This window comes from Trichomycterus rosablanca, chromosome 2 (genome assembly GCF_030014385.1).
Source record: "Trichomycterus rosablanca isolate fTriRos1 chromosome 2, fTriRos1.hap1, whole genome shotgun sequence".
Taxonomy (NCBI): domain Eukaryota; kingdom Metazoa; phylum Chordata; class Actinopteri; order Siluriformes; family Trichomycteridae; genus Trichomycterus; species Trichomycterus rosablanca.
Genome location: NC_085989.1, coordinates 497,655 through 521,909, shown reverse-complemented (window position 1 = coordinate 521,909; position 24,255 = coordinate 497,655). Strand labels below are relative to the sequence as shown.

The window sequence follows — 24,255 nt, the reverse complement described above, 5'->3', positions numbered from 1 at the left end:
GAGGAATAAAAGCCCACACACACACACACACACACACACACACACACACACACACACACACACACACACACACACACACACACACACACACACACACACACACACACACACACACACACACACACACACACACACACACACACACACACACACACACACACACACACACACACACACACACACACACACACACACACACACACACAGAGAGAGAGATCCAGACAACTGCGGAAGTCACACGAAGCTTAGTGTGTCTCTCTGTACGCCATACGGCTCTCTATGGGAACCCAACACTGGCACATGTCAGAGGAGGCTTGTGTGATCAGATTGAGGGTTGTGTAAGTTGTAATGGATTTAAAATGGGGAACTGGATATGACTAAATTTGGAAATAAAGTAGATGTCAGGTTCTCGGTGGCGCAGCAGTCTGATATCACCCTGGAGTCGGAGCTCAGACGCGGAGGAAGGTGGACGGAGTTTTAGAGGACGTCTTCACTTAACGAGGGAAAGAAATCAACATCAAAAGAAACATGAAAGGGTGGAACGTTCCCGGGGTTCACAAACTTCTGCATAAGAGCGTCTGTGTGCGTGTTAATGTAAATAATAAAGCCGCGACGCTTCAAGATCAAAAACTTCCGACGATTTTAACCTTTTGACTTGACCTAATTTCTGAAGCATTCTCCGTGTGTGTGTGTGTTTAAATAAATGAAATTCCTCCCCAGTGACACGGTTTACCACGTTACCAGTTTAACCAGTTCAGTTTCACTCGTTCATTCACCCAGATTAAATAAACGGAGGATTAGAGACGAGTTCAAAACGTTCAAAACACAACACACACAGGAAACACGTCACTGTACCCCTCGTCCCAAAAATTACTGCAACAACACGATCTGATAATCTGATAATAATCCCGTTATTATTTGAGTCCCCAAGACTAGTCCAATAAACCCAACCATCACTCTTAATCCAGCATTCAGCCCAACAACTAATCACTAATCCACTAACCCCCAACATAACCCCTAATCTACTAACCACCACCCAAACCCTTAATCCACCAACCCCCACCATAATCCAGATTTGGCAACACCAAAACATTCAAACACAAGATAACAGGCCAAACTACCGTGGTTAGAACCTCACCCCATTTGGGACCCAAATTCAACCCCCAAGGCTGTAATGATGTCATTAAGACTCACTGCTCGACCCTCTCCAAAATTCTGAGCACTGATTGTTTAATATCTCAGCTCTGAACTTTTGGTCTGATGTGGATTATTAAACAGAGACTAAAATCAGACAGAGTGGAGGATCAGACTCAGCTCGACCCCAGACTGAAACTCTCCCAGTTCTGATGCAAGATGAGGAACAGGATCTGATCCGGTAACGCGCCGCACGTTTCGGCTCTTTGTGCTGCTGGTATTTTTGATTTGTGGCGCTCAAGGAGGCGCGACTCAAAATATTTTAAACATGTGAACCGACCGGTTATAAAGAGCACCATCATCACCCGCTGCTCCCAACACACCTACTAACAAACACGACTGAGGAGTTTACGGGGTGTGTGTGGGGGGGGGGGGTTAGGGTTAGGGTTAGGTTCCACAAACCAGAACCTCAGAACTGGAGAAACAATAATCATAAAATGTAAAAGGAGACGAGGGTTGGGGAGGACGCAGGTGTTGAGGAAAACGTGGTGTTGGGGAGGACATGGGGTTGAGGAGGACGTGTGATGTTGAGGAAAACATGGGGTCGAGGAGGACGCGGGGTGTTGAGGAGGATGCGGTGTTGGGGAGGGCGCGCGGTGTTGTTGAGGAGAACGTGGGTGAGGTTTCAGCAGGAAGTTATCAGACTGGTTCCGTCAGTCAGACAGGAATGCCATCAGACGGCACGCCGGGTTCCTGGACTCGGACCAAACCTTCAGCCGAGACTTCTTCACTTCATTCCACCGCCTGACAGCTCACGTGTGACGTGCCAGAAACTCACAGCTGCAGGAACGGCGGGTTCGAATCTCACCGGGGACCTGACTCCAGGGTTCATCACGGTGTATCATCACGATCTTACATCCTATCAAACTTTCACACATACACTAATAATGTCAGATCAGATCTGGGATTTTAACTGTTCGTCTATAAATGAACAGCTGGAAAACACGGTGGTGGTAGCATCAAGCTCAGCCATTCTGCTGCCAGCAAGAAAACGAGCCGAAACTCATCAGAAATGGTTCTGGACCATAAATATGTGGACTGTACTGAAGAGTACCAGAAATCAGCCTTCACCCTGAAAGTAATGTAGTACAGGAGTCTGCCATGATTACATTTGTAAGCACGTCAGGGGGGTCGTGTCCATAAAATAACAAAATCTGATTTAATATAATGAGGGTTTTAAAACCGAAGTACACGTCTCACGTTTTATTGTTAATGAGACGTTTCAGATCCATCCTGGAAGGTACCACTCCACTCACGAGCAAAGCTACATATCCAACAGAACACTGAGCCGAGCGGGTACGATTCATGGACGCCAACGTATACCCGCTCACCTGGCCCAAACACCAACCCCAGACTAAACCCCTCCTTCCCAAAAAAACCCACCAAAAGTGGCGGTGTGTGTGTGTGTGTGTGTGTGTGTGTGTGTGTGTGTGTGTGTGTGTGTGTGTGTGTGTGTGTGTGTGTGTGTGTGTGTGTGTGTTCTATGGCCAGCGGTTAGTAAATCATAGGGATGTAACGATGCACCACAAGACAGTTAAAAATCGGTGCACATGTACCACAATCCGAATCAGTACTTACTTTAAACAGCAGAGGGCGCTGGCGCTATTCACCTCGCCTGGTTGACATCACTACAGGGTTGCCAGGTTCGGGATTTTTCAGCCAAATGTATTTATGTGAGGATATTTTTTTTTATTTGTATTATTTATTTATATATTTATATAATGTTGGATTTATTTATTTCAGTTTTTTTACACAATAAGGGAAATGTGCAGCATCTGCACATCAGCATAGTTTGTACCTCAGGAATAAAAGGACGTTTATTATTTAGATAAATAAAAGATTAATTAAATTTTTTAAATAGAGTGTATCGTTACATCCCTAATAAATCCCAGTGATAGCTCACTGATAGCTCAGTGGTTAGGGTACTGGACTAGTAAACAGAAGGTTGCCAGTTCAAGCCCCGCCACCACCAAGTTGCCACTGTTGGGTCCCTGAGCAAGGCCCTTAACCCTCAATTGCTCATTGTGTAAGTCGCTTTGGATAAAAGCGTCCGCTAAATGCTGAAAATGTAAATGTAAATGTAAATCAGCATTGTTACTCATCACAACTCACCAGTAACGTACAGGAAACCGGAAGTCCTCACACATTCCTAATAAACAGAGCATTCATTGTTTTCTGTGTATAAACTAAGTCATTAAAGCTGCAGCTCATCATTCCTAAAATCCCTCTGGTGCAGGTTTACTATATAAAAACAGGATGATCTCCAGCAGCGACGCTGCAAAACTCGAATATTTTAACCTCTTTGAACTGAAACCAGAGCAAACGCTTCATTTCTCATGTCAGAATCTCCCACCAGGAATTACAAACCACAGTTTCATAAAAGTTGGGACGGGATGCCAGATGCTGATAAAGCAGGAGAGAAAGCAGTGATCTGTAAATTCAGTTTGATCTGTAGTTCATTACAAACAAAGCAGAACAATATCTGATTATTTCATTTCGGACGATTGGAAAAATTTACTTTGCACCTGCAACATGTTCCAAAAAATTGGGACGGGACCGTGTCTACCACCGTGCTGCATTAATTTACCTTTTATCAACACTAGCACCTAACATGACATCCAGAAAGTGGCTCAGCGTCACACTGAAGTAAACACGGACGATATCTAGAGGAAATCATAAGAATTATCGTCACTCATATATACACAGCCTCAAGTTCTTGATAAATAGCTTATTAATAAAATAATAAAATCTTTTGATAATACTATTATCAGGGCTCAGTCCTGGGTCTGATCCCCAAGTGGGGAGGTCTGGGTACACGGAGTTTGCATGTTCTCCTCATGTTTCCTCCCACAGTACAAAGATGTACAAGTGAGGTGAATTGGAGAGTGACCTGTCCTGTCACATATGGAACCAAAGTGTGTAAAACATGACGGTACGATCCTAATAAATACATAAATAAATAAAAATTATATCCAAGTATTTGACCTATTTTAGAAGGTTTGCACCAACTTAAACTGCAACCATCAGCTTCAGACTGACTGAACTCACCCAAACTAACACGATTATTTACACCGAGCTGTTTAAATTCAAGTCAGGATTATAAATCACTGCTGTAAGTTATTTTTATGCATTTCTCCTCCTGTCCCAACTTTTTTAGACGCAGGAATAAATTCTTCTCTGAACCAAACACACCGAGGAGCTCAAATCCGGCTCAGGTGAGAGGAATCCAATCAGCAAATCAGATCATCAGAGCCAATCTGATCCAGCAGCGAAAAAACGTGCAAATAAAGAACACACCAAGATTCAACAAACCGGTTTAAATATCGACGATAAATCGGAGGAATCGCGCGTGTACAGAGAGAGAGAGAGAGAGAGAGAGAGAGAGAGAGATCATCAGGTGAGAGATTAAATCTACCTGCAGCGTCACTACAAAACCGGTCCGGTTATAAACCTGAACCAAACCGAACTGAGTCTGATTACCGTCCACACACACCTGATACCACCGACCCCGAAGATCAAACGAGCCGCAGCACTTACCTGCGCGTCCAGGTGAGACTGAGAAACTGCTGCACCACCTACACCTTCCTCGTGCTTTGAGCGCTCGTCTGCTACGTCACACGCAGCCAAACCGGGCAGGACCACGCCCAACGTGCCTCACCTGTCCAACCTCCCGAAACCTGGAGGAGCAGGACGAGCACATTCACCCACTGATCCACAGTATTCCTGTAACAGCCTCTGGTTTTCTGGAAATGCTTTCCTCAGGATTTAGGAGCGTGTCTGTGGGAATTTGTGCACACTGGAAAGTTATTTTATATGAGAAGGCCTGGTTGAGGTCCAAACCAAACCAGACCAAACCAGGTCTTTATGGACTTTGCTTTGTGTACTAGAGCAGAAGAGGGCCTTCCCCAAACTGCTGCTACTGATTATGACTGGCTGCAGCTGGTGACCTCTCTGTGCCCATATAACTAGGGCCCATCTGGTAGGTCCAGAGCCCTCTGTACATGAGTCTGGGTTTCACATCTAAGCACCTCCAGGTCTCAAGATCATCTGAACAAACATCTGTCCACTGTTACAGACCACGTGGAACAGTGGTCTCACAGCCAGGGTCATGAGGAGAACACTCTCACCTCATACTGAAGGACAGTTTACTAGAATGGTGTGATGTCAATCAAGAAGCTGCTGCTGAACACGGTCACTATCCACAGTTGAGCAAGCTTTAAATCTCTCCGGGCTCAGAGGCTGCAGGGACGAAGGGTTCAGGGTTCATCTGAAGGTTCCTGCTGAGCTTCTTTCTGCAGAGCAGCGAGGGGACAATATAACGCTCGCTCGACTGTGGACAGTCTCACCCGTATGCTTAGAAGCTTCTGATTCTCATGGTTCTGCGACCTGCTCTCAGTGGTTCCTGGAGTACTTACAAACATCAGGACCACTGTTCCATGGACTTTTTAATAAGTGCATGTGGGCACAGAGAAGTCACTAGTTGTAGTCGATCGTAATCATTAATGAGGGGTCACATGACCCTGTAGAAGGTTGTTCAGTAATATTTTTCTCTCCTGGCGTCTCCAGACCCTCCTGGGTTCGATTCTGAGCACCTCTGACCCGGATTTTGGAAGCTTCAGAGGCCTCAGAGGTTTCTGCAGAACAAAAGTCCACATTATCACTTTTAATCTCACTCACAGGCGCATAAGTGTTCACATGAGGGCTCCCCCGGGTTTTGGGGCGGGCGGGGTCGATGGGCGCTGAGAATTCGGATCTGTTCTATTCGGTTCTATTGTTTGCAGTGTCGGTGTGTGACGACCCGTCCTGGATCCCCAAAAACTCCCAGAAACCAAAATCTGGTTTAGTTCTGAGCTGCCACAACCAAACAGGCTTCAGCCCACCCCCCTCCCGAAATAAAAACAAACAAACTAAATAAAACATGGAAAAGGAACTCCCGCTGTGTGTTTCCAAAAATTAAACTGTATCTATCTACAACCCAGATCTGAAAAAGTTGGGACAGCAGGAAACATAAATAATAGCGTATTTATTTTTATTATTTTTTATTAATGACTGAAACACCTTTCAAAAAAAGTCAGACCTCAGACCACGTCCCCACTCAGCATCAGTCCAGCTCAGGTGAGTCTGAGCCCAGAAAAATCTCCGGCGGTTCTGGATGTTGTTGATATTTGAAGTCTAAACTCATGTTTGGGCGGCACGGTGGCGCGGTGGGTAGCACTGTCTCCTCACAACAAGACGGTCCTGGGTTCGATCCCCAGGCTGAGTGGTCTGGGTCCTTTCTGTGTGGAGTTTGCATGTTCTCCCTGTGTTTGTAAATGACCATGTATGTGGACACATCATTCCAAAACTACAGGCATTCATAAGGAACATTAACACCCATCCTCCTTGCAGCTATAACAGTCTTTGCTCTGCACAGAAGTCTTTCCACAGCTTTTTAGAGCAAGGCTGTAATCACCCTCACATACTGATAAATAAATGTTAAATAAAAATTCATTAGCTTTGTGTAATATCAGGATCCATCAGTGTTTCCATCAGTTATTGACATGGCAGGAATGTTTTCTACCCCCCAACCTTAAAAGTTCTACAGGGTCATGTGACCCCTCATTAATGATTACGATCCACTACAGCTAGTGACTTCTCTGTGCCCACACGCACTTATTAAAAAGTCCATGGAACAGTGGTCCATTCACCAAGATGAAAGTTGTCCTGATGTTCGTAAGTAATCCAGGAACCATTGAGAGCAGGTCTGACGTGAATCAGAAGCTTCTAAGCACACGGGTGAGACTGTCCACAGTCGAGCGAGCATTATATCGTCCCCTGGGTTTAGAGGCTCTTGGTTCCCCTGATGTTCATTTCACATGTGTGACACAGCTGTTTTAGAGAGTTTCTGTTGGAAGTTGTACTCATTTAGTCAATAAGCACTTGAGGTCAGTGATATTGCACTAACATGCCACCGGTCGCAATCGACATTCCAGTTCATCTGGAACAGGGACAGAAGCTGAAAGGATCGTTTAATTAAGTAGATCTGGTAATTGCAAGGCGTGTTCACATACTTTTGACTATTCACACACACACACACACACACAGAAGGAGAGAGAAAGTGTGTGTGTGTGTGTGTGTGTGTGTGTGTGTGTGTGTGTGTGTGTGTGTGCAGGTACTAACAGGCTCCAGGTGCAGCAGTAATCAGTTTCACTACATTACCTGCACAGGTTCGAACCCGCGGCCCCTAACCCACCGCGCGGTCTGATCTGAGAGGAGCTTCTGCTGGGTCCAGTTCTGAGCCTCAGTATTTTTGGGAGGGGGTTAAACCTGAGAAGATGAACCAGACTAAATCAGGGAAGGTGAACGGGGTGCCGCGCCTGCAGCTCTTCAACTGCGTGCACGCGGACTGCGGAGCCACGTTCACGCGCAAGTGGCGTCTGGAAGAGCACGAGACCGTGCACACCGGGGCGGTGAGTGGCAAACATCAAAGGAAACGGTAACACCGGGCACCGTGCACCGGGCACCAGGGGTAACGATTACTGTAGGGGTGCAGGTACCAGACGCAAAAGTTTGTGCACCCCTGCTTGAACGAACCGGCACATTTTAATGCACATTTAAACATGTTAAAGATTCTATACATACAGAAACATTCATGTGACGTGTACAGAATGTAAATATACTTTAATTTACCTTCATTTTAATATTTGTAATGTGCCAAATTAATGCAAATAACCTGACACGAAGCAAAATGTGCAGAAATTATGTTCACATTATTTAAACTTGCAGAAAAGTCTCCGGCGGTTCACATGGGTAGCACTGTCTCCTCACAGCAGGAAGGTCCTGGGTTCAATACCCAGGTTGAGCGATTCAGGTTCTTTCTGTGTGGAGTTTGCATGTTCTCCCTGTGTCTGTGTGGGTTTCCTCCGGGTGCCCTGGTGGACACCTCATTCCAGAACCACAGGCATTCACATGGAACAATAACACCCCCTTCCTTGCAGCTTTAACAGTCTTTGCTCTGCAGAAACTGCTTTCCACAACTTTTTACAGCAAAGCCATAATTACCCTGCACCCAAAATGCATAATATATAATATAAAACAATATATATCATTAAAACCCGAAGACCAAAACAGAAACTAATTCTGAGTGTAATCACAGCTGATTATTTATGGGTTTGTGTTTGTGCCCTTCGTTTCTAGAGGCCCCACAAGTGTCCTGAGGAGGGGTGCAGGAGTCGCTTCAGGAGGAGATCAGATCTCAGCAGGCATGCTCTCAAACACAAAGGGAAACTCATCAGGTGAGCTAAACCTTCATCAGTGAGTGAAGAGGAGGAGGAGAAGTTTCCATCATGATCATCATCACTACAGTTTTTATCCTATGGATTCACTCCAGATCCTTTTCAAACTTCACTTGTTTTATTAACTTTTACAAACATAAATGTACAATCATTAAGGTCGTAACCATGGATTGAACTCTGGAGGGGACCATATCTGAAATTTGTGGGATGGGATGGGTGCGTTCCTGCCATTCTAAAACATTCCAGCGATCACTATATTTTTGGTGTGTTATTTTAAGCATATTTTACCCCCCTCTCAACCACCACCACCATTTATAATAATTACAGCCTTGAGATCTTGGTGGAAACTGTTGGGTGAAGATTTGTGGTTCTGTGTGGCTTCGAAGTCCAAACCCAGCTGTAGAAATTCTGAGTGAAAGTCCGACACCTACAGGAAATAAAATGTTGGATTTTCCATCAGGACGCCTCAGTTCTTTAGTTTGAAGACTAGTGCTGTATTTTCCAAAACACTTGAAGAGCATTTAAGTGAAAAACAACCATCCATTGTTCATGTATTGTTCACTCCACCTGCTGGTATACACTGATGCTCTTTATTCACAGATGCACCGTAGGAAACTGCAGCAAGACTTTCTACAACCCCGATAACCTGAAGCGACACGTCCGATACGCTCACGGAGACAAAGACAAGTACTTCAGGGTGCGTCCGTTATATTACTGCTCCACACGAACACCCCGATGCTGCAGAATTTAAACTGGTGTTGAATCTGTGCTGTTTTTTCCCAGTGTAATCAACCCAACTGTCAGGCCACGTTTAGGAAGCGCCGCATGTTGAAGATTCACCTGGCCGAGCACGGCGTCATCTCCGCCTTCAGGTGAGCGCTGGGGGACGAGTTCACTATGGTCCATCTGTACTGAGTTCTAGCCCTTAAACAGCAACCTCAGAACACTGGGCTTGAATAAATGTACTAACTTCTTAAAATTTCTAATGCATTCCTCCTAATCAAGTCGTATCCACTTCCCAAAGAGGGCCTTGACTAACATAACTGACCGCTTCGTTTCACCTGCATTCAGGTTCATATCAAGAACTGTATGGTGCATGGAGTCTCAGTGCAGCACCATCGATCAGCCAGCAGAGGACGTAACTGCAGCAGTTCTGTGCCACTTGAGTGCCATAAAATTGCTCGTTAAACTCACTTGACTGTGGACAGTATCTCCTGTTCCTGCAGCTTATAATTAATGTCCTGTCTGTTAGTGGCTCTTGTTTTACATCTGACCGTCCAGATAATTACTTTAGCTTGAGGTGATGGTTTCGGTTTAATAATTTCTACTGTTTTATATGTGATAGAATCATTCTGTCTAAAGAGCAGTTTAGAATGAGGTGTGTGGAACCTCAGAACTGCCACGCCCAGGTTCCTTTATAATCGTTTATAATTGTTACACACATTTATTTGGCTAACCCAAACTAAACCTACACACTCCCTGCGGTCAGTGACGGTCGGTATTCCATGCGTCTCTCTTCAGGTGTACGAGGGTCGGCTGTGGGATGACGTTTGCCACTCACATCGCCCGGAGAGCTCACGAGAGGAAACACAAAGGTGAGAATCGAACACGGACTGCTCCAGAACATCCGCCTCACCACCTCACCCTAACGCTCCGCCCGGTTTCCTGCAGGTTACCGCTGTCCTTACCCCGAGTGTCTGACCGTGGAGCGCACGTGGGGAAGATTACTGAAGCACAAAGCCAAACACCCAGGTGATGCACAAACACCCCAGTATCTAAACAAAATTGTTTTATACCTGACGTACCAGAAACGTCCACTGTTCTGTCCATAATGCCCCCGATGGTGCAGGAACATTCATGTTCTGATCTTCTAACATCAGGGACGTAGAGTTTGGTTTCAATCTGAGGACCACTGGTGGATCTTCAGGTGATTTAAATACACAAACTGTCTAATTTCTAACCCTGACTTCCTAAAAATATTGAGTAACAGATGCAGACACTCCATTACTGTCAGTTTCTTAATCTCAAGACTTTAGATCCAACGTTTGCTGGCAAAATTGTATTATGGCTGAAGGAAGCTGATGTCAGAACACCAGCTCTGATTGGACGCCTGTTGAGGGCGTAGAATGGCTGGTTGTGACGTCTAAGATCACTCTATACAGACTCATGATCCTGTAAGATGATCTGTAGGTGCTTCCCTGAGGTGTTTAATCCAGGATGGTACTTGGTGTTAAGTTTGAGATCCATTCTGCTCTAGTTGGTCAAAAATGTGTCCTGCGTTTTAGCGCCTCTGGTGGTGATTCTGAAAAACTGCAGCCAAGATTCAGGCCGTGTCCACACGAGTTATTTTTTAATATTCATTTCTTTGTGTTTTGACCCGATATAAACATGAAAATCCAACGTCATGCTCAGCTCCCAGATGCTCGTTGCTGTTTTGTAAGTACCAAAGGTCTTTGGACCGGGTTACGTTACACCCAGCGTACATTACAAGCGTCCCAGAGACAGTTGGCGTGCTCTTGGTGTGTTTAAACGTTCTCATGACCGTGTCCGTGTGTAGCTTCGTATTCCTGCGTGACCTGTAAGAAGACGTTCACGAAGCGCGACGCTGTCCGGCGACACAAGCGTACCCACGCCCTGCAGAAACCCGTCCTGCTGTGCCCGAGCGAAGGGTGCCAGGCTTACTTCTCCACCACCTTCAACCTGCAGCACCACATCCGCAAGGTCCACCTGAAGCTGCTGCCGCACCAGTGCTCCTTCACCGGCTGCACCAAAACCTTCGCCATGAGGGTAACCAGCTGTTTGTTGTATTATTAGTGGATTTGTTATGTTGGGTTGTGCCCTGATGGCGTGTTGGCAAGCTCACAGACTGGTCTGTTTTTGCCAGTGGTGAATAAGATTTAGTACCACCAATGTTTATCATATCTGTAAATAAAAGGGACCTTTTTAAAATAATAAGATAAGATTTTGATTTGTTTCTAAAACCATTCCATCCAATTTTGTTATTAATGGTGTCCCACAGGGTTCAATACTAGGATCGTTTTCTTTTAGAAACATTTTAAAATCTTAGCATATTAACAGCATATTAGCTACTAGTTCATCTCGGTCTCGTGTTTTTGCTGAAGATGTATTTATTTTTATTTATTTTTAGGACAGTCTGGTTCGTCACATGCTTCGTCACGATCCTGATGCTGCTAAACCGAAGGTAAATCACACTGCATTACACACACAACTAATCAGCCATGCCCAGTTTCAGTACTATCAGGATCAAATTAAATAATTTTCTGGATGATATTTTATAGTCTATTAAAATGGAGGTCAGGGTTGCCAGGTATTCCGTTTGAACCATTAAGTTTAAATCGTATTTGAAGTGGGGGGTGAGAAAGCTGTAATGAGGGGCAGTACGACTGATGCGATTCTTTCAAGCGCTGTCGCCTCACAGCGAGAAGGTCCTGGGTTCGATTCCCAGGTGGAGTGTTTCAGGTCCCTTCTGTGTGGTTTGCATGTTCTCCCCGTGTCTGTGTGGGTTTCCTCCGGGTGCGCCGGTTTCCTCCCACAGTACAAATACATTATTATTTGTATAATTATAAAGATACAGAAATTGTCTATGACTGTTTGATATTAAACTGTGTAAAACATGACGTTAAAATCCTAATAAATAAATATTAAACGTTTTGTTCCCTCAGCGTCAGAAGCGCAGCAGTAAGAGTTGGCAGAAGCGTCTGGAGGGGCGGAACCGCCGCACCCTGGTGGAGGAAGACCTGCGCCGACTCTTCGCCCTGCGCCTGCGCTTCTCCCGCCGCACCAAGCTGGAGGCCAACCTGTCGGGACTGTTCAACGAGCGCAAGATCCCTCACTACGTCGACCCCGAGGTCAACCTGCGTGACCTCTTCAACATCAAACCACCTCAGAAGGTCAAAGGTTAATATAATACCTGGTAAAGCCGCAGATCAGCGACTATAAATCATTTAAAAAGGAGAGAATTTAGTTCATGTGAAACTGCAGGACGGAGGTTTATTTTATTATTAAGCTCTTTATTATTTATTAAGCTAAACTGGAACCCTCAGTGATTTTGAATCTTATTTTGATTGTGATGAAGTGAACTAGAGGAAGTTTTTGTTATTCAGAATTAAATCTGTAATGATTATAAATACCTGCAGTTACAGTCTGTAAATCTTTATTTCCATGTAAAAACTCTAATAAATATACAGAAGCAAAACTGAATCACTAGTAAAGTGTTTTATTATTTTATAAAGTTATTACTATGTTTGGTAAAAGAACAAGCTGACGTGTTCTAACGGCACCCCAGGGCTCCTGTGTTTATTAAATGCAAACATGGTAAATATGCTGTGCTGTACCAGATTTACTTTTAGGGTTTAACCACCTAATTGTACCCACTGCACCTTTAACTTTTAACTTAAATCAAAGTAAAATGTAACAGTACCCGCTAGGGCTGGCACCGATCCGATACTCGCTATATAGTATTGCTCGATATATAGTGGCACCGGTCCGATACTCGATATATAGTATCGCTATCAGTCCGGGGGGGGGGGGGGGGGGGGGGGGTAGTGTAATCTGATCCTGTTGCTTAATGTAAATAAAACCTTTAAAAAATTTAAAACACGCTGATCTACTTAAACTTTTAGCATTTTAAACAATCATCTACTACTGCCACATCTAAAAACATGGCATGTTTTACAACGTGTCATATAAAGTGTGATGCGATGGACCAATTAGAATTGACGCCGTGTTTGGTTGAGATTTTAAAGTTCTGTCACGTATTTAGATGATTAAAAACTAAAGCACTTATTATTATTAAAACCTGCTGGATTTTGAAGACGTCTGTGGCTAAACAGGAAACTGTGCAGTTTATTTTATTTTCTAACACTAATGGGTTCATCGTTGAGGATGAGAGATCTTCAAGCTGGGACGAGACCGGTACATTTGTTTATTTTTTATTATTTAATTGTTTATTGCTCTTTAAGGTGTAGACTTGAGAGTTGACGGATGTAGAATTTTATATTTTAATTATTTGTTAAATACAGATTTGATTTGAAATGTTTGTACATTGCTGCTAAATGTGTAAAAGTGAAAATAAAAACAGCAGTTGTGTATAGGTGTGATGTAGCTTCTGTATTTATTCCTTTAGAATATTTGTTACACAGTCTGAGCATCGTTAATTAGATAGCTAGTTTACCCATGGTGCATTGAGGCGTGTATTATTACTGCTTAGTTGTTAGACAGGAGAAATTATGGTATCGGATTGGTATCGGACATAAAGTGGTATCGATTCAGCCCTAGTACCCACAGTGTAGCTTCACCAGTCCAGCAGGTGGTAGCACTATCTGTATTTTGGAATTCCCATGTTCCTGATTTTGAACCTGATTGCACAACCCAACACGTGTCTAATATTTTTGGGTTGTTTTAATACAGCGGGACCTTAAAGCTGGACTTCAGTCAGTTCTGTGAGTTTTAAAGACGTTGAGTTTCGAGGTATTTTCTCCCATAAGGATGTTTGGGGAACCTGTTAATGCGTCCATGGTCCCGTGGAGCTGCAGATATTTTAGTCTCATGTAAAATAATGAGGTTGTTTTTGACACTTAAACACTGAAAATAACACAAACATAATATAAACACAATTACAAACAGTTAAACATCAATAAAAATACAATAAAAGCTGCACTTTAGTTTTACTCCTTTATTGTTTCCTGACGCTTCTTAATGCTGGAGATGCTTGATGTTGGAATACCGTATTCCGCTTTAGCGCTGTCGAGTGTGTCTGTGAACGGTGTGACATATTGTAGTAAAACAGCGAGTGAGGAATGTGATCAGTGGAGGAACGTATGAGCAGTAATAATGAAGAGGAGTTTAGTGCTCCTGTCTCCTTCTTTTACTACATTAAACCACGTTAAGCTTTATTCTGAACCAGAAGCGTTTTAGACTCTGGGAGAAGCTGATTCTGATTCTCACCATTTCTCAGAAGCTGGAGCTGTAACACAAGTTTAAAAGTGAAACAGGGAGGAGAATCCAGATAAACACAGATACATGTGGAGCTGTAACCCTGGATCTGACGCTTATTCCACACTGATGCAGATTCAGAAGCAGCAGTTCATTGTTAATTTAAAATTAAATAATTAATAAAAAAGGCGTTTAAGGGAACAAATTTCTCCAGAAAGGGCGTCGAGTTTTAAAGATTTCGAGTTTAGGGGACGTTGAGTAACAAGGTACCGCTGTGTGTGTGCTATATAAAGAAGTCTGTCCCCCGTTCCAGACTCAGGTAAGTGTGTGTTGGTGCTGGTGCTGGTGGGATGGTTGTAGTTTAACAGCAGAACCCACATGTTTATAAACCACGACTCTAAATGCACTTCACCCAGTTATAAAATCAGGGCTCATAATTAGTCCTCACATGAATCTGTATTGATTAATCACGACTGTAACTGGTCTTTATTGGAACAAACGTGCCGGGCGTGGCCGAGCTGGACTGAGTGAGGGGATCAGTGTTGAACCCGGTGCTGGTTTAGTGGGTCAGTACGTGTGCTGGGTTAGATTTCCTCTAGAGAGCGTGTGGGTACCAGACCTCGTTTCTTGCCGCTGCAGAGCTTTAGATAGCCGTCAGTGTCCTCATTCTTCCCCACACAGATCTACAGGCAGCAGAGGAAACAGGACGTCACCGCCACGTCTCCGTGTACAGAACGTTTATTTAGGACCTGGTACAGTGATCATGTTGGGGTGTATGTAAACTTCTGACCACTCGTACGTGTGTGTCTGGTGTTACCTGATCTTCCTTCACCGTCATGTGACCCATCTCCCGGTTGCCATGGACACCCTGCGTGACCCTCCACACGCTCTCCCCCGGGCGCACCCTCTGTACGAAGTTGGCGGGGAAGAACCCCACCCGCTCTCCACATTTACCCTGCGCAGGCACACAAGCGCTCGCATCAAAGCCTATCCCAGAAACACACCGCGCACAGTCCACCACAGTGCCGTGGGTCGCGTCTTCTTACCTTCCACCAGTCCTCATTAGAGTCGTCCGTCACCTGCACTCTGTCACCCGGACTGAAAGAGGACAAGGAGAAACAGAATTCAGGTCAGAGGGGGACCGACGGGGCTCAGAGAGGGTCGAATATATTCTAAAAATAATAATATAATAATATAAACAGTTCAAACTTTATCTTAAATAACCTTAAATAACCATGTTAAACCCCCAGCAACATCCTAACAACCCCCTGAGATACCATAACACCACCTAACAACACCCTATCAATCACCTTTAACATCATGTTAAACCCCCAGCAACATCCTGACAACCACCTAACACCATACTATTAATCACCTTTAATAACATATCAAACACTCAAATACACCTTGCCAACCACCTGGGATACCACGACACCGCCTGAAAACCCTTTAATCACCTTAATACTATGTTATACACCTAGCAACATCCTGACAACCACCTGAGATACCAAAACAGCCACATAATGACACACTCACCGTAGCTCCAGGTCGTTGTGTTCCTGAGGGAGGAACCTGAAGAGAGCCACGTACGTGTGGATGGAGGAACATTTTGGAACCTACAGGAACGCAGGAGGAACACGAGTGTTAAACACATCCAGAACCCTGTTGGAAACCTCTAGGAGCGAGAACAGCTCCACAGTGAGGCCACACGAGTACAGAGGGGGACGCTGAGTGTTGACAATCAGTTACACCAGTGTCAGGTGGAGTGGTGTAAGGCATGTGTCTGCTGGACTCTGGAGCAGTAAAGACAAATCCTGACTGATGGTAGATGTTAGGAAAGCACCACCTGCAGGCTGTGAAGTGTGGTGGAGGGTGAATAAAATAGTCGAGTAAAATCTAAGTGCTTTACTGTGTGACAGACCCTTGACCTCAGCTCCACCCAGGAGTTTTGGGGATCAGGGTCCAGACCCTCCAGAGCTCCTGTATCTGGATGGAAGCTGCTCTATACAGTCATGATCACGCGGTACAAACAGGAAGCTCTAAGCTGAAGAGCGATGATGGAGGAACGTGGTACTTTTACCTTTACTGCATCTTCTGCTTCCTTCTTTGGACTCTCTGTAAAGGAGACAGAGTGTTTGTTAGGTGAAAGTCTGGGGGAGTATGGCAACAGTTTGGGGAAGGCTCTTCTCTTTAACCTTTTCAGCACCAAGGTCTATAATGACATGATGTGATGAGTTTGGTATGGAATAACGTCACTGAACAGGCACAAGTTCCCACACAAACTGTCTGGTCTAAGACGTCTAACCATCCAAACGTGTTCCTGGCCCCTGAGGAACCTTCTCACTTACCGTTCTCTGTGTCTTCATTGGTCTGTTCGTCCACGTCCATCTCCATCTCGTCCTTCTGTTCTCCTCCGTCTCCCTGAAGAACAAACCCTGAAGATCAGAACCTGCTTTATCAGGTAGGTGTTCCTCACACCACTCACACCTCAGAGAACCTCCACAAGCTCCGATACTTCATGACAACTCTAAACAACACACTACTAACCACCTGAGATACCATAACAACCACCTCACAACAGTTTATCAATCACCTTCAATACCATGTTAAACAGCTAGCAACATCCTGACAACCACCTGAGATTCCACAACACCACCTAACAACACCCTATCAATCACCCTCAGTAACATCCAGCAACATCCTGACAACCACCTGAGATACCATAACAGCCACACAACGACACCTTATAAATCACCTTTAATTATTATGCAAACAGCAACAACCTGACAACCACCTGAGATACCATAACACCACCTAACAACACCCTATTAGTGACCTTCAATGTCATATTATATACACAACAACCTGTCAACCACCTGAGATACCATAACAGCCACAAAATAACATTCAATCATCTTCTATACAATATTAAACACCCAGCAACATCCTGACAACCACCTGATATACCATAATTCCACCTAACAACACCCTATCAATCACCTTTAATACCATAATACCATACCATGCATGGAGCAACACCCTGAGATACCACAGCAACTACCTAGCAACACATTATCAATTACCTACAATACCAGGGCAACCCCGTAAAGCAACAACCTAGCAACACCTTAGCAACCACTGAAATAAAAATATGAACTGCTTTGCAGCATTCAGATACCATATCAACCACCTAGCAACAGCCTAGCAACCTCCTGTAACAACATAGCAACCACATAAAATATTAAATAAACTGATAACCACCAGAAATACCAAAGCAACCGCCTATCAACAACTTGGAAACCACCTGGAATGCCTAAGCAAAAAAAACTTCAACTCGACCCCGTCTCTACTGGCCACAAATAAAAACATGACTGATTTCCACCAGAGCCGACGTTCAACCCCACGCCCCTTTAATTCTCAACATCTAAAAAGCTCATACACCACGTCCACGCTTAATCATGAGGAAACAAAAACTGCCCTCCTCCAAAACCCAAACCACCTTAAAACCCAAACCACCTTAAAACCCAAACCACCTTAAAACCCAAACCTTCATATTTAAGCCCATGAGAGCTGGTGGTGACTTCAGTAAAATCCCAAAACACCACGATCCTGAGATTGAACCTTTCATGTGTTAAAATCCACACCAGGAACATCTTTACACCTAAGAACACCACACACACACACACTCACACACACACACACACACACACACACACTCTCTCTCTCTCACACACACACACACACACTCACACACACACTCACACACACTCTCTCTCTCACACACACACACACTCTCTCTCACACACTCACACACTCACACACTCACACACACACACACACACACACACACCACACATACACTCACACACACCACACACACACTCACACACACACACACCACACATACACTCACACACACCACACACACACTCACCAGGCTGTGGGTGGGAGACTCACACACACTCCCAAAACTAGACAGACTCATCTGGGCGAGAGACGTCCCGTGGCGCAGGGCAGCGTAAACAGGATCCACTCGCACCTTCACATCTACACAACACCAAAACATTCAGATCAGAGCCCAACACCTTCCTCTCAATACACGCCTTTACCTGCACAGGGTCCAGGTGGGTCCAACACCCCCAAATCTCACCTGAAGTAATGGCTCATATCAAATATATGGTCTAAAGTTTTTGGACACAGGAGTATTTGGTCTGGTCTGGTCTGGTCTGGTCTAATCTAGTCTGATCTGGTCTGGTCTGGTCTAATCTAGTCTGGACTGGTCTGGTCTGAACTGTACTGGACTGGTCTGATCTGGTTTGGTCTGGTTGGTCTGGACTGGTCTAGTCTGGTCTGGTCTGGACTGATCTGATCTGACATGGTTTGGTCTAATCTAATCTGGACTGGTCTGGTCCGAACTGGATAGGTTCATACTGAACTGGACTGGTCTGGTTTAGTCTGGACTGGCCTAGTCTGGACTGTACTGGTCTGGACTGGACTGATCTGATCTAATCTAGACTGGACTGATTTGGTCTGGTCTGGTCTAATCTAGTCTGGACTGGTATGGTCTGAACTGGATGGGTTCATACTGTACTGCTCTGGTCTGGTTTAGTCTGGACTGTTCTGGATTAGTCTCGACTGATCTGGTCTGATCTGGACTGATCTGGTTTAGTCTGGACTGACCTGGTCTGATCTGGTTTGGTCTGGTTGGTCTGATCTGGACTGGACTGATCTGGTCTGATCTCATCTGATTTGGTTTGCTCTGGTTGGTCTGGACTGGTCTGGACTGGTCTGGACTAATCTGATCTGGACTGGTCTAGTCTGGTCTGGTCTGGTCCAATCTGGTTTGGTTTGATCTTGTCTAGTCTGGACTGATCTGATTTGGTCTGGTTTGATCTGGTTGTTCTGGACTGGCCTAGTCTGGTCTGGTCTGGTCTGGTTTAGACTGGTCTGGACTGGACCTACCTTGGGTAACTGGAGTCTCTTTATTGGCTGGTTGGTCGCTGGTGATGGATGGAGGGCTGAAGTTTCTCCTGAACATGCCGGCCTACAAAAACACAATAAATATTTATATTCTGGATGTTTCGTGTAGTTTTAATGTTTTTCTTTAGATTAAAATGTAAAGATGTTTTTATTCCTCGTCATATCCGATTCCCTGATGGTTTTTGTGTGGCTGGGCGCTGATCGATCAGTTGATGTCCCGGTTTGTTCCAGAGCTGTTCACTGGGGTGAGGTCAGGGCTGGAACAGGAAAGGTCCCTCCCTAAACTGTTGCTGCAAGGTCAGAAGCACATCATGTCCTTTTATATGACAGATTTATTACACCTGTTAGAAGGGGCGTCCCAATACTTTAGTCTCTGTAACAGAACCAGTCTGAGCTTTTCTAAACGTGCCAGTAATTACAAACCAGTCCTGGATTGATAGTGAGTGTTACAGAGCCGGTAAGTGGGCCGAATTAGAGTCTCTGATCTATTTTGGGAGGGAACAGGGAGGAGGGAGGAGGGCGGCGTTTGGAACGCAGCCCAGGGAACAGAGACACAAATCTCACCCGCGAGAGTTCAGGGACGGAGAGACGCCGAGACCACGGAGCCGAAATCAGATCTGAACCGAACGGTTAAAATGATCAGAAGATTTTACACTGAGAGAGAAACATCCATCACCTCCTACATCAGAGAGAATCAGGATCAGGGCATCAAACCCACACACTTCTGATCTACATTCTGATCTAACCCGGGGACTTGGTGGTTGGTCAGCGCCCAGGACTCTGTGCTGCCAAATCAAAGGTTAAGGGTTCAAATTCTGGCTCTAACTTAACACTACACCCTTAACACTACACCCTCACCATGACACCCTGGACCCTCACCATGACACCCTGGACCCTCACCGTGACACCCTGCTCCTCATTGCAACACCCTGGACCCTCACCGTGACACCCTGGTCCTCATTGCGACACCCTGGACCATCACCGTGACACCCTGACCCTAATTGCGACTCCCTGGACCCTCACCATGACACCCTGGCCCTCATCGCGACACCCTGGCCCTCATCGCGACACCCTGGTCCTCATCGCGACACCCTGGACCCTCACCGTGACACCCTGGACCCTCACCACTCCACCTCAGCCTAGCCAATGGTAGGTGCACCTGTCAGTGCACTCTTAGTGCAGGTCCTAGGCCTGGATACAATAAGTAGAGCTGTGTCAGGAAGGGCAGCCAGAATAAAACTGTACTAAGTCTAGTATGAGGACCAGATCCACCATGGCGACGCCTAAATACAGGAGCAGTCGAAAGAAAAACACACAGAAACCCACTATGTGGGCCATCGCTAACAGACTCCATATTAACGCTCATGGTTTTGGAGTGGAACATCTAGCAGGCTCACAGTTTGGAGTCCACACACTTTTGGCCAAACAGAGTACATGTTTATTATAACGGATCTCTGAGACTCTGTGGTACAGCTGGGATGGTAACTGGGATCCGGATCACTGTGAGGGTTTCCAGTATTTTGTCCGTGCTGGACGGTGGGATGGACGTACCTTTCCTTGGCACGGTTGCTGAGAGAGTTGGGCGGTGCACCACAGATGAGCGGCGGTCTTACACGTCCTGCAGCGCAGACCCTGTTTGGAATTCCCTGCGGAGCAACACGGAGGGAGAGGGGGGCGGAATTAGGACACAATACCAGTCTGATGGGAACTGGTCCCATTATAAACTCAATCAGAACTCAGACTGGGATCACACTGATACAGCCGACCAATCAGACACTCAGAGAGGGGCGTGGTTAGTGTTCCGCTCCTGTTTACAGGTGAAGTTCAGTCCCACTGTACAACCCCAAATCAGAAACAGTTGGGACGGTATGGAACCGAGCGATGACGTGTTTCCGTTATTTTGTCCCGTTCTTCCTGCAAACAAACAGTTCTCAACTGAGGAGGTCAGGACTGCAGGCAGGCCGGTCCAGCACCCGTACCCTCTCCTTCCACTGCCACGCCTTTGTAACAGGTGCAGCATGGCGTTTTGTTGAAGAATGGAACAGTGGAATGGGACGCTCGCCAGGGTCAGCAGGAAAACCTTATCTTATTGATAACCTTATCTTATCTTATCTGACCACAGTCAAGCAAGCTTTACATTGACATGGGCTTACAGGCTGCAGCAAAGGAATGAATCCCCTGCTCCAAAATCATCCCCCAGTGGACTAAGAAGAAGCAGGACGAGGAGCTTCTTGTTCGGCAGCCATAAAGCTTATGACGATGTAAAGCTTGCTTGATTGTAGACAGTGTGACCTGTGTTTTGTGACACTTTGGGTTTTCTTCCCCACGCCGGCAGAAATTCAGGGATTTTTCAATACATGCAGTGAAACCAGGCTAATTTATTTCAGATAACAGCTGTTTTCTATACGGCGCTCCAGACTGGGTTGCCAGATGCACATTTTTCCTCCATGTTTTAGAGGTTGGATATTTCTGCTCACATGAACCAATCACACCATTTTCTGGGTGCTCTGTAATTCAGGACCCCCTCAGAACCCCCCTTCCAAAAACACTAAGGAACTCCACAACCCCCCCCAACCTAGTGAGATGGGTACGAGCCGCTCACCCACGATGACGTTCTTGCAGAGCTGGCAGCTGGTTGGTCGGCGGAACACGAAGTCGGTGAAGCAGTGGGTCAGTACGGGCCTCTGCGCGGCGGCGGCGGGTCTCAGAGGAGGCGTGGCACTGTTAGCGTGTACAGGTGACCCCGGGGTCGGGGGTGGAGATGGCGGTGGCGGGGGGTCGTCGACGGCGTCGGAGGGAAAACGGGCGTCGCTGAACGAGCGCTGGAAGAAGTTCTCCACACTCTTACTGCGCATGAACATCAGAGAACGTTTCAGCTTCAGTAACTGCTGCAGGAGAGACCAGACAAAATCAACCACTGAGGACCAGAGGAGCACACAGGTTCTGTAAAGCTTTATGAAGGACCTGGGTGTGGTGGTCCTTTGATTAGATGTGATCGGTATAAGGTGACAGCTTGGGTTTTCTACCTAACCTTGGAAAAGAGACCACTGTTCCATGTGCTCTGTTCCTTACAGTCAGCTCAAACCAGCCAGTCTGGTACCATCAATGTGAAGCAGGTGTTCCTAATAAACTGGTCACTTCCTGACATTATCATGGTTTGGTCTATAAGTTCTGTGGTGAAGTTATTGATTGATTGATTGAGTGATTGGTTGATCAACTGATTGGTTAAGTGAGTGATTAATTGATTGAGTGATTGATTACCTTGGATCCAGAGTTGATGGATAAGGTGCTGGGTGAGCGCTGAAGCTCTCGAGGTTCCTCCTCACTCTCCATCTCACCGCTCTTCATCTCCATCACGCTATAATCCGGAGATCTGATGGTTGTCCTTTCTCACCTCTCCTCGTTTCCTTGTTTTAGGTTTGAAGGTGTCAGTGTGGAGATGGAATCATGGAATCATGCATCCTCCTCCTGCATCCACTCGGCACTACTGAGGTGGAGAGCGTGTGCTTCCTCGTCCTAAATACTGTCTCTGTGAGTGTGTGTGTGTGTGTGTGTGTGTTTCCTAAAATACTTCAGCTGTCTAAATACTTTTGTTTAAAAAATAAAAACCTGAAACATTTTTATATTTTAATTGAGATGAAAGATTTTATGTGGAATGTGCAAAAGTTTGTGCACCCTTGTACCTTAACACCTAATAACTCATGATTTTTTAATGGGTAATCCAACAAGCCAATGGTCAGGCGTCCACATACTTCTGGAAGTGGATAATGTTCCAGTTTAGGTGAAGGTGTGTTTGTTCCAGTGAATCCATCACCATCTGAGCTCCTCCTCTGATGATGAACTCACAGGTTAAATACAGATTGTGAGTGAACAGCGCCGCCTAGTGGAAGTGAATCCGACGTGTTTCTGAGCTGCAGTGAACTGTGAGGGTTACTGGAATGATGAGCAGATGTTCAGTTCTGATGGTGATTAACCTCACTGGAGCTGGTTTGTTTACATTAGTGTTAAAAAATGCTGAATTTATGGATTTAATCAGATCTAATTTATTTATTCACTGTGCAAAAACAAAGAAGAGAAATAAAACTGAGACACCAAGAACCGACCTGGTGAACTTCATCAGAACCTCAGCTGATCCTAAACCTGCTCTAATCCCCTAAACCTCGTCTATAACCAACCATGAAATAAATACATTTAAACTGTTCTTAAGTTGTACATTTCACCTCTGTACCCTTTAACATCTCTGTACCCTTAATTATCACCTCTGTACCCTTAATTATCACCTCTGTATCCTTAATTATCACCTCTGTACCCTTCATTATCACCTGTACCCTTCAACATCACCTCTGTACCCTTCATTATCACCTCTGTACCATTTAATATCACCTCTGTACCCTTCATTATCACCTCTGTACCCTTCAGCATCACCTCTGTACCCTTCATTATCACCTCTGTACCCTTCATTATCACCTCTGTACCCTTTATTATCACCTCTGTAAGCTTCATTATCACCTCTGTACCCTTCATTATCACCTCTGTACCCTTCATTATCACCTCTGTACCCTTCAACATCACCTCTGTACCATTTAATATCACCTCAGTACCCTTCATTATCACATCTGTACCCTTTATTATCACCTCTGCAAGCTTCATTATCACCTCTGTACCCTTCATTATCACCTCTGTAAGCTTCATCATCACCTCTGTACCCTTCATTATCACCTCTGTACCATTTATTATCACCTCTGTACCATTTATTATCACCTCTGTACCATTTATTATCACCTCTGTACCATTTAATATCAACTCTGTACCATTTAATATCACCTCTGTACCCTTCATTATCACCTCTGTA

The 24,255-nt window shown here is 45.3% G+C and overlaps 2 protein-coding genes across 2 annotated transcripts; one reads left to right on the top strand and one right to left on the bottom strand.

Moving 5' to 3' along the window:
- Positions 1-7,508: 7,508 nt before the first annotated feature.
- On the top strand, positions 7,509-12,492 carry 42sp43 (P43 5S RNA-binding protein). Its single transcript, XM_062989070.1, has 9 exons — positions 7,509-7,643; positions 8,371-8,468; positions 9,069-9,165; positions 9,252-9,340; positions 9,990-10,063; positions 10,140-10,220; positions 11,026-11,255; positions 11,617-11,670; positions 12,152-12,492. The coding sequence occupies exons 1-9, from the start codon at positions 7,509-7,511 to the stop codon at positions 12,389-12,391; spliced, it is 1,098 nt and encodes a 365-aa protein (XP_062845140.1). The 3' UTR covers positions 12,392-12,492.
- A 1,671-nt stretch (positions 12,493-14,163) lies between these two features.
- LOC134303607 (SH3 and cysteine-rich domain-containing protein 2-like) lies at positions 14,164-22,969 on the bottom strand. The gene is made up of 11 exons (XM_062989059.1): positions 22,665-22,969; positions 22,006-22,291; positions 20,955-21,049; positions 19,386-19,467; positions 18,358-18,470; positions 16,772-16,844; positions 16,504-16,538; positions 15,960-16,039; positions 15,470-15,521; positions 15,241-15,378; positions 14,164-15,106 (listed from the first exon to the last, which is right to left on the bottom strand). The coding sequence occupies exons 1-11, from the start codon at positions 22,755-22,757 to the stop codon at positions 15,008-15,010; spliced, it is 1,146 nt and encodes a 381-aa protein (XP_062845129.1). The 5' UTR covers positions 22,758-22,969; the 3' UTR covers positions 14,164-15,007.
- Positions 22,970-24,255: the final 1,286 nt, after the last annotated feature.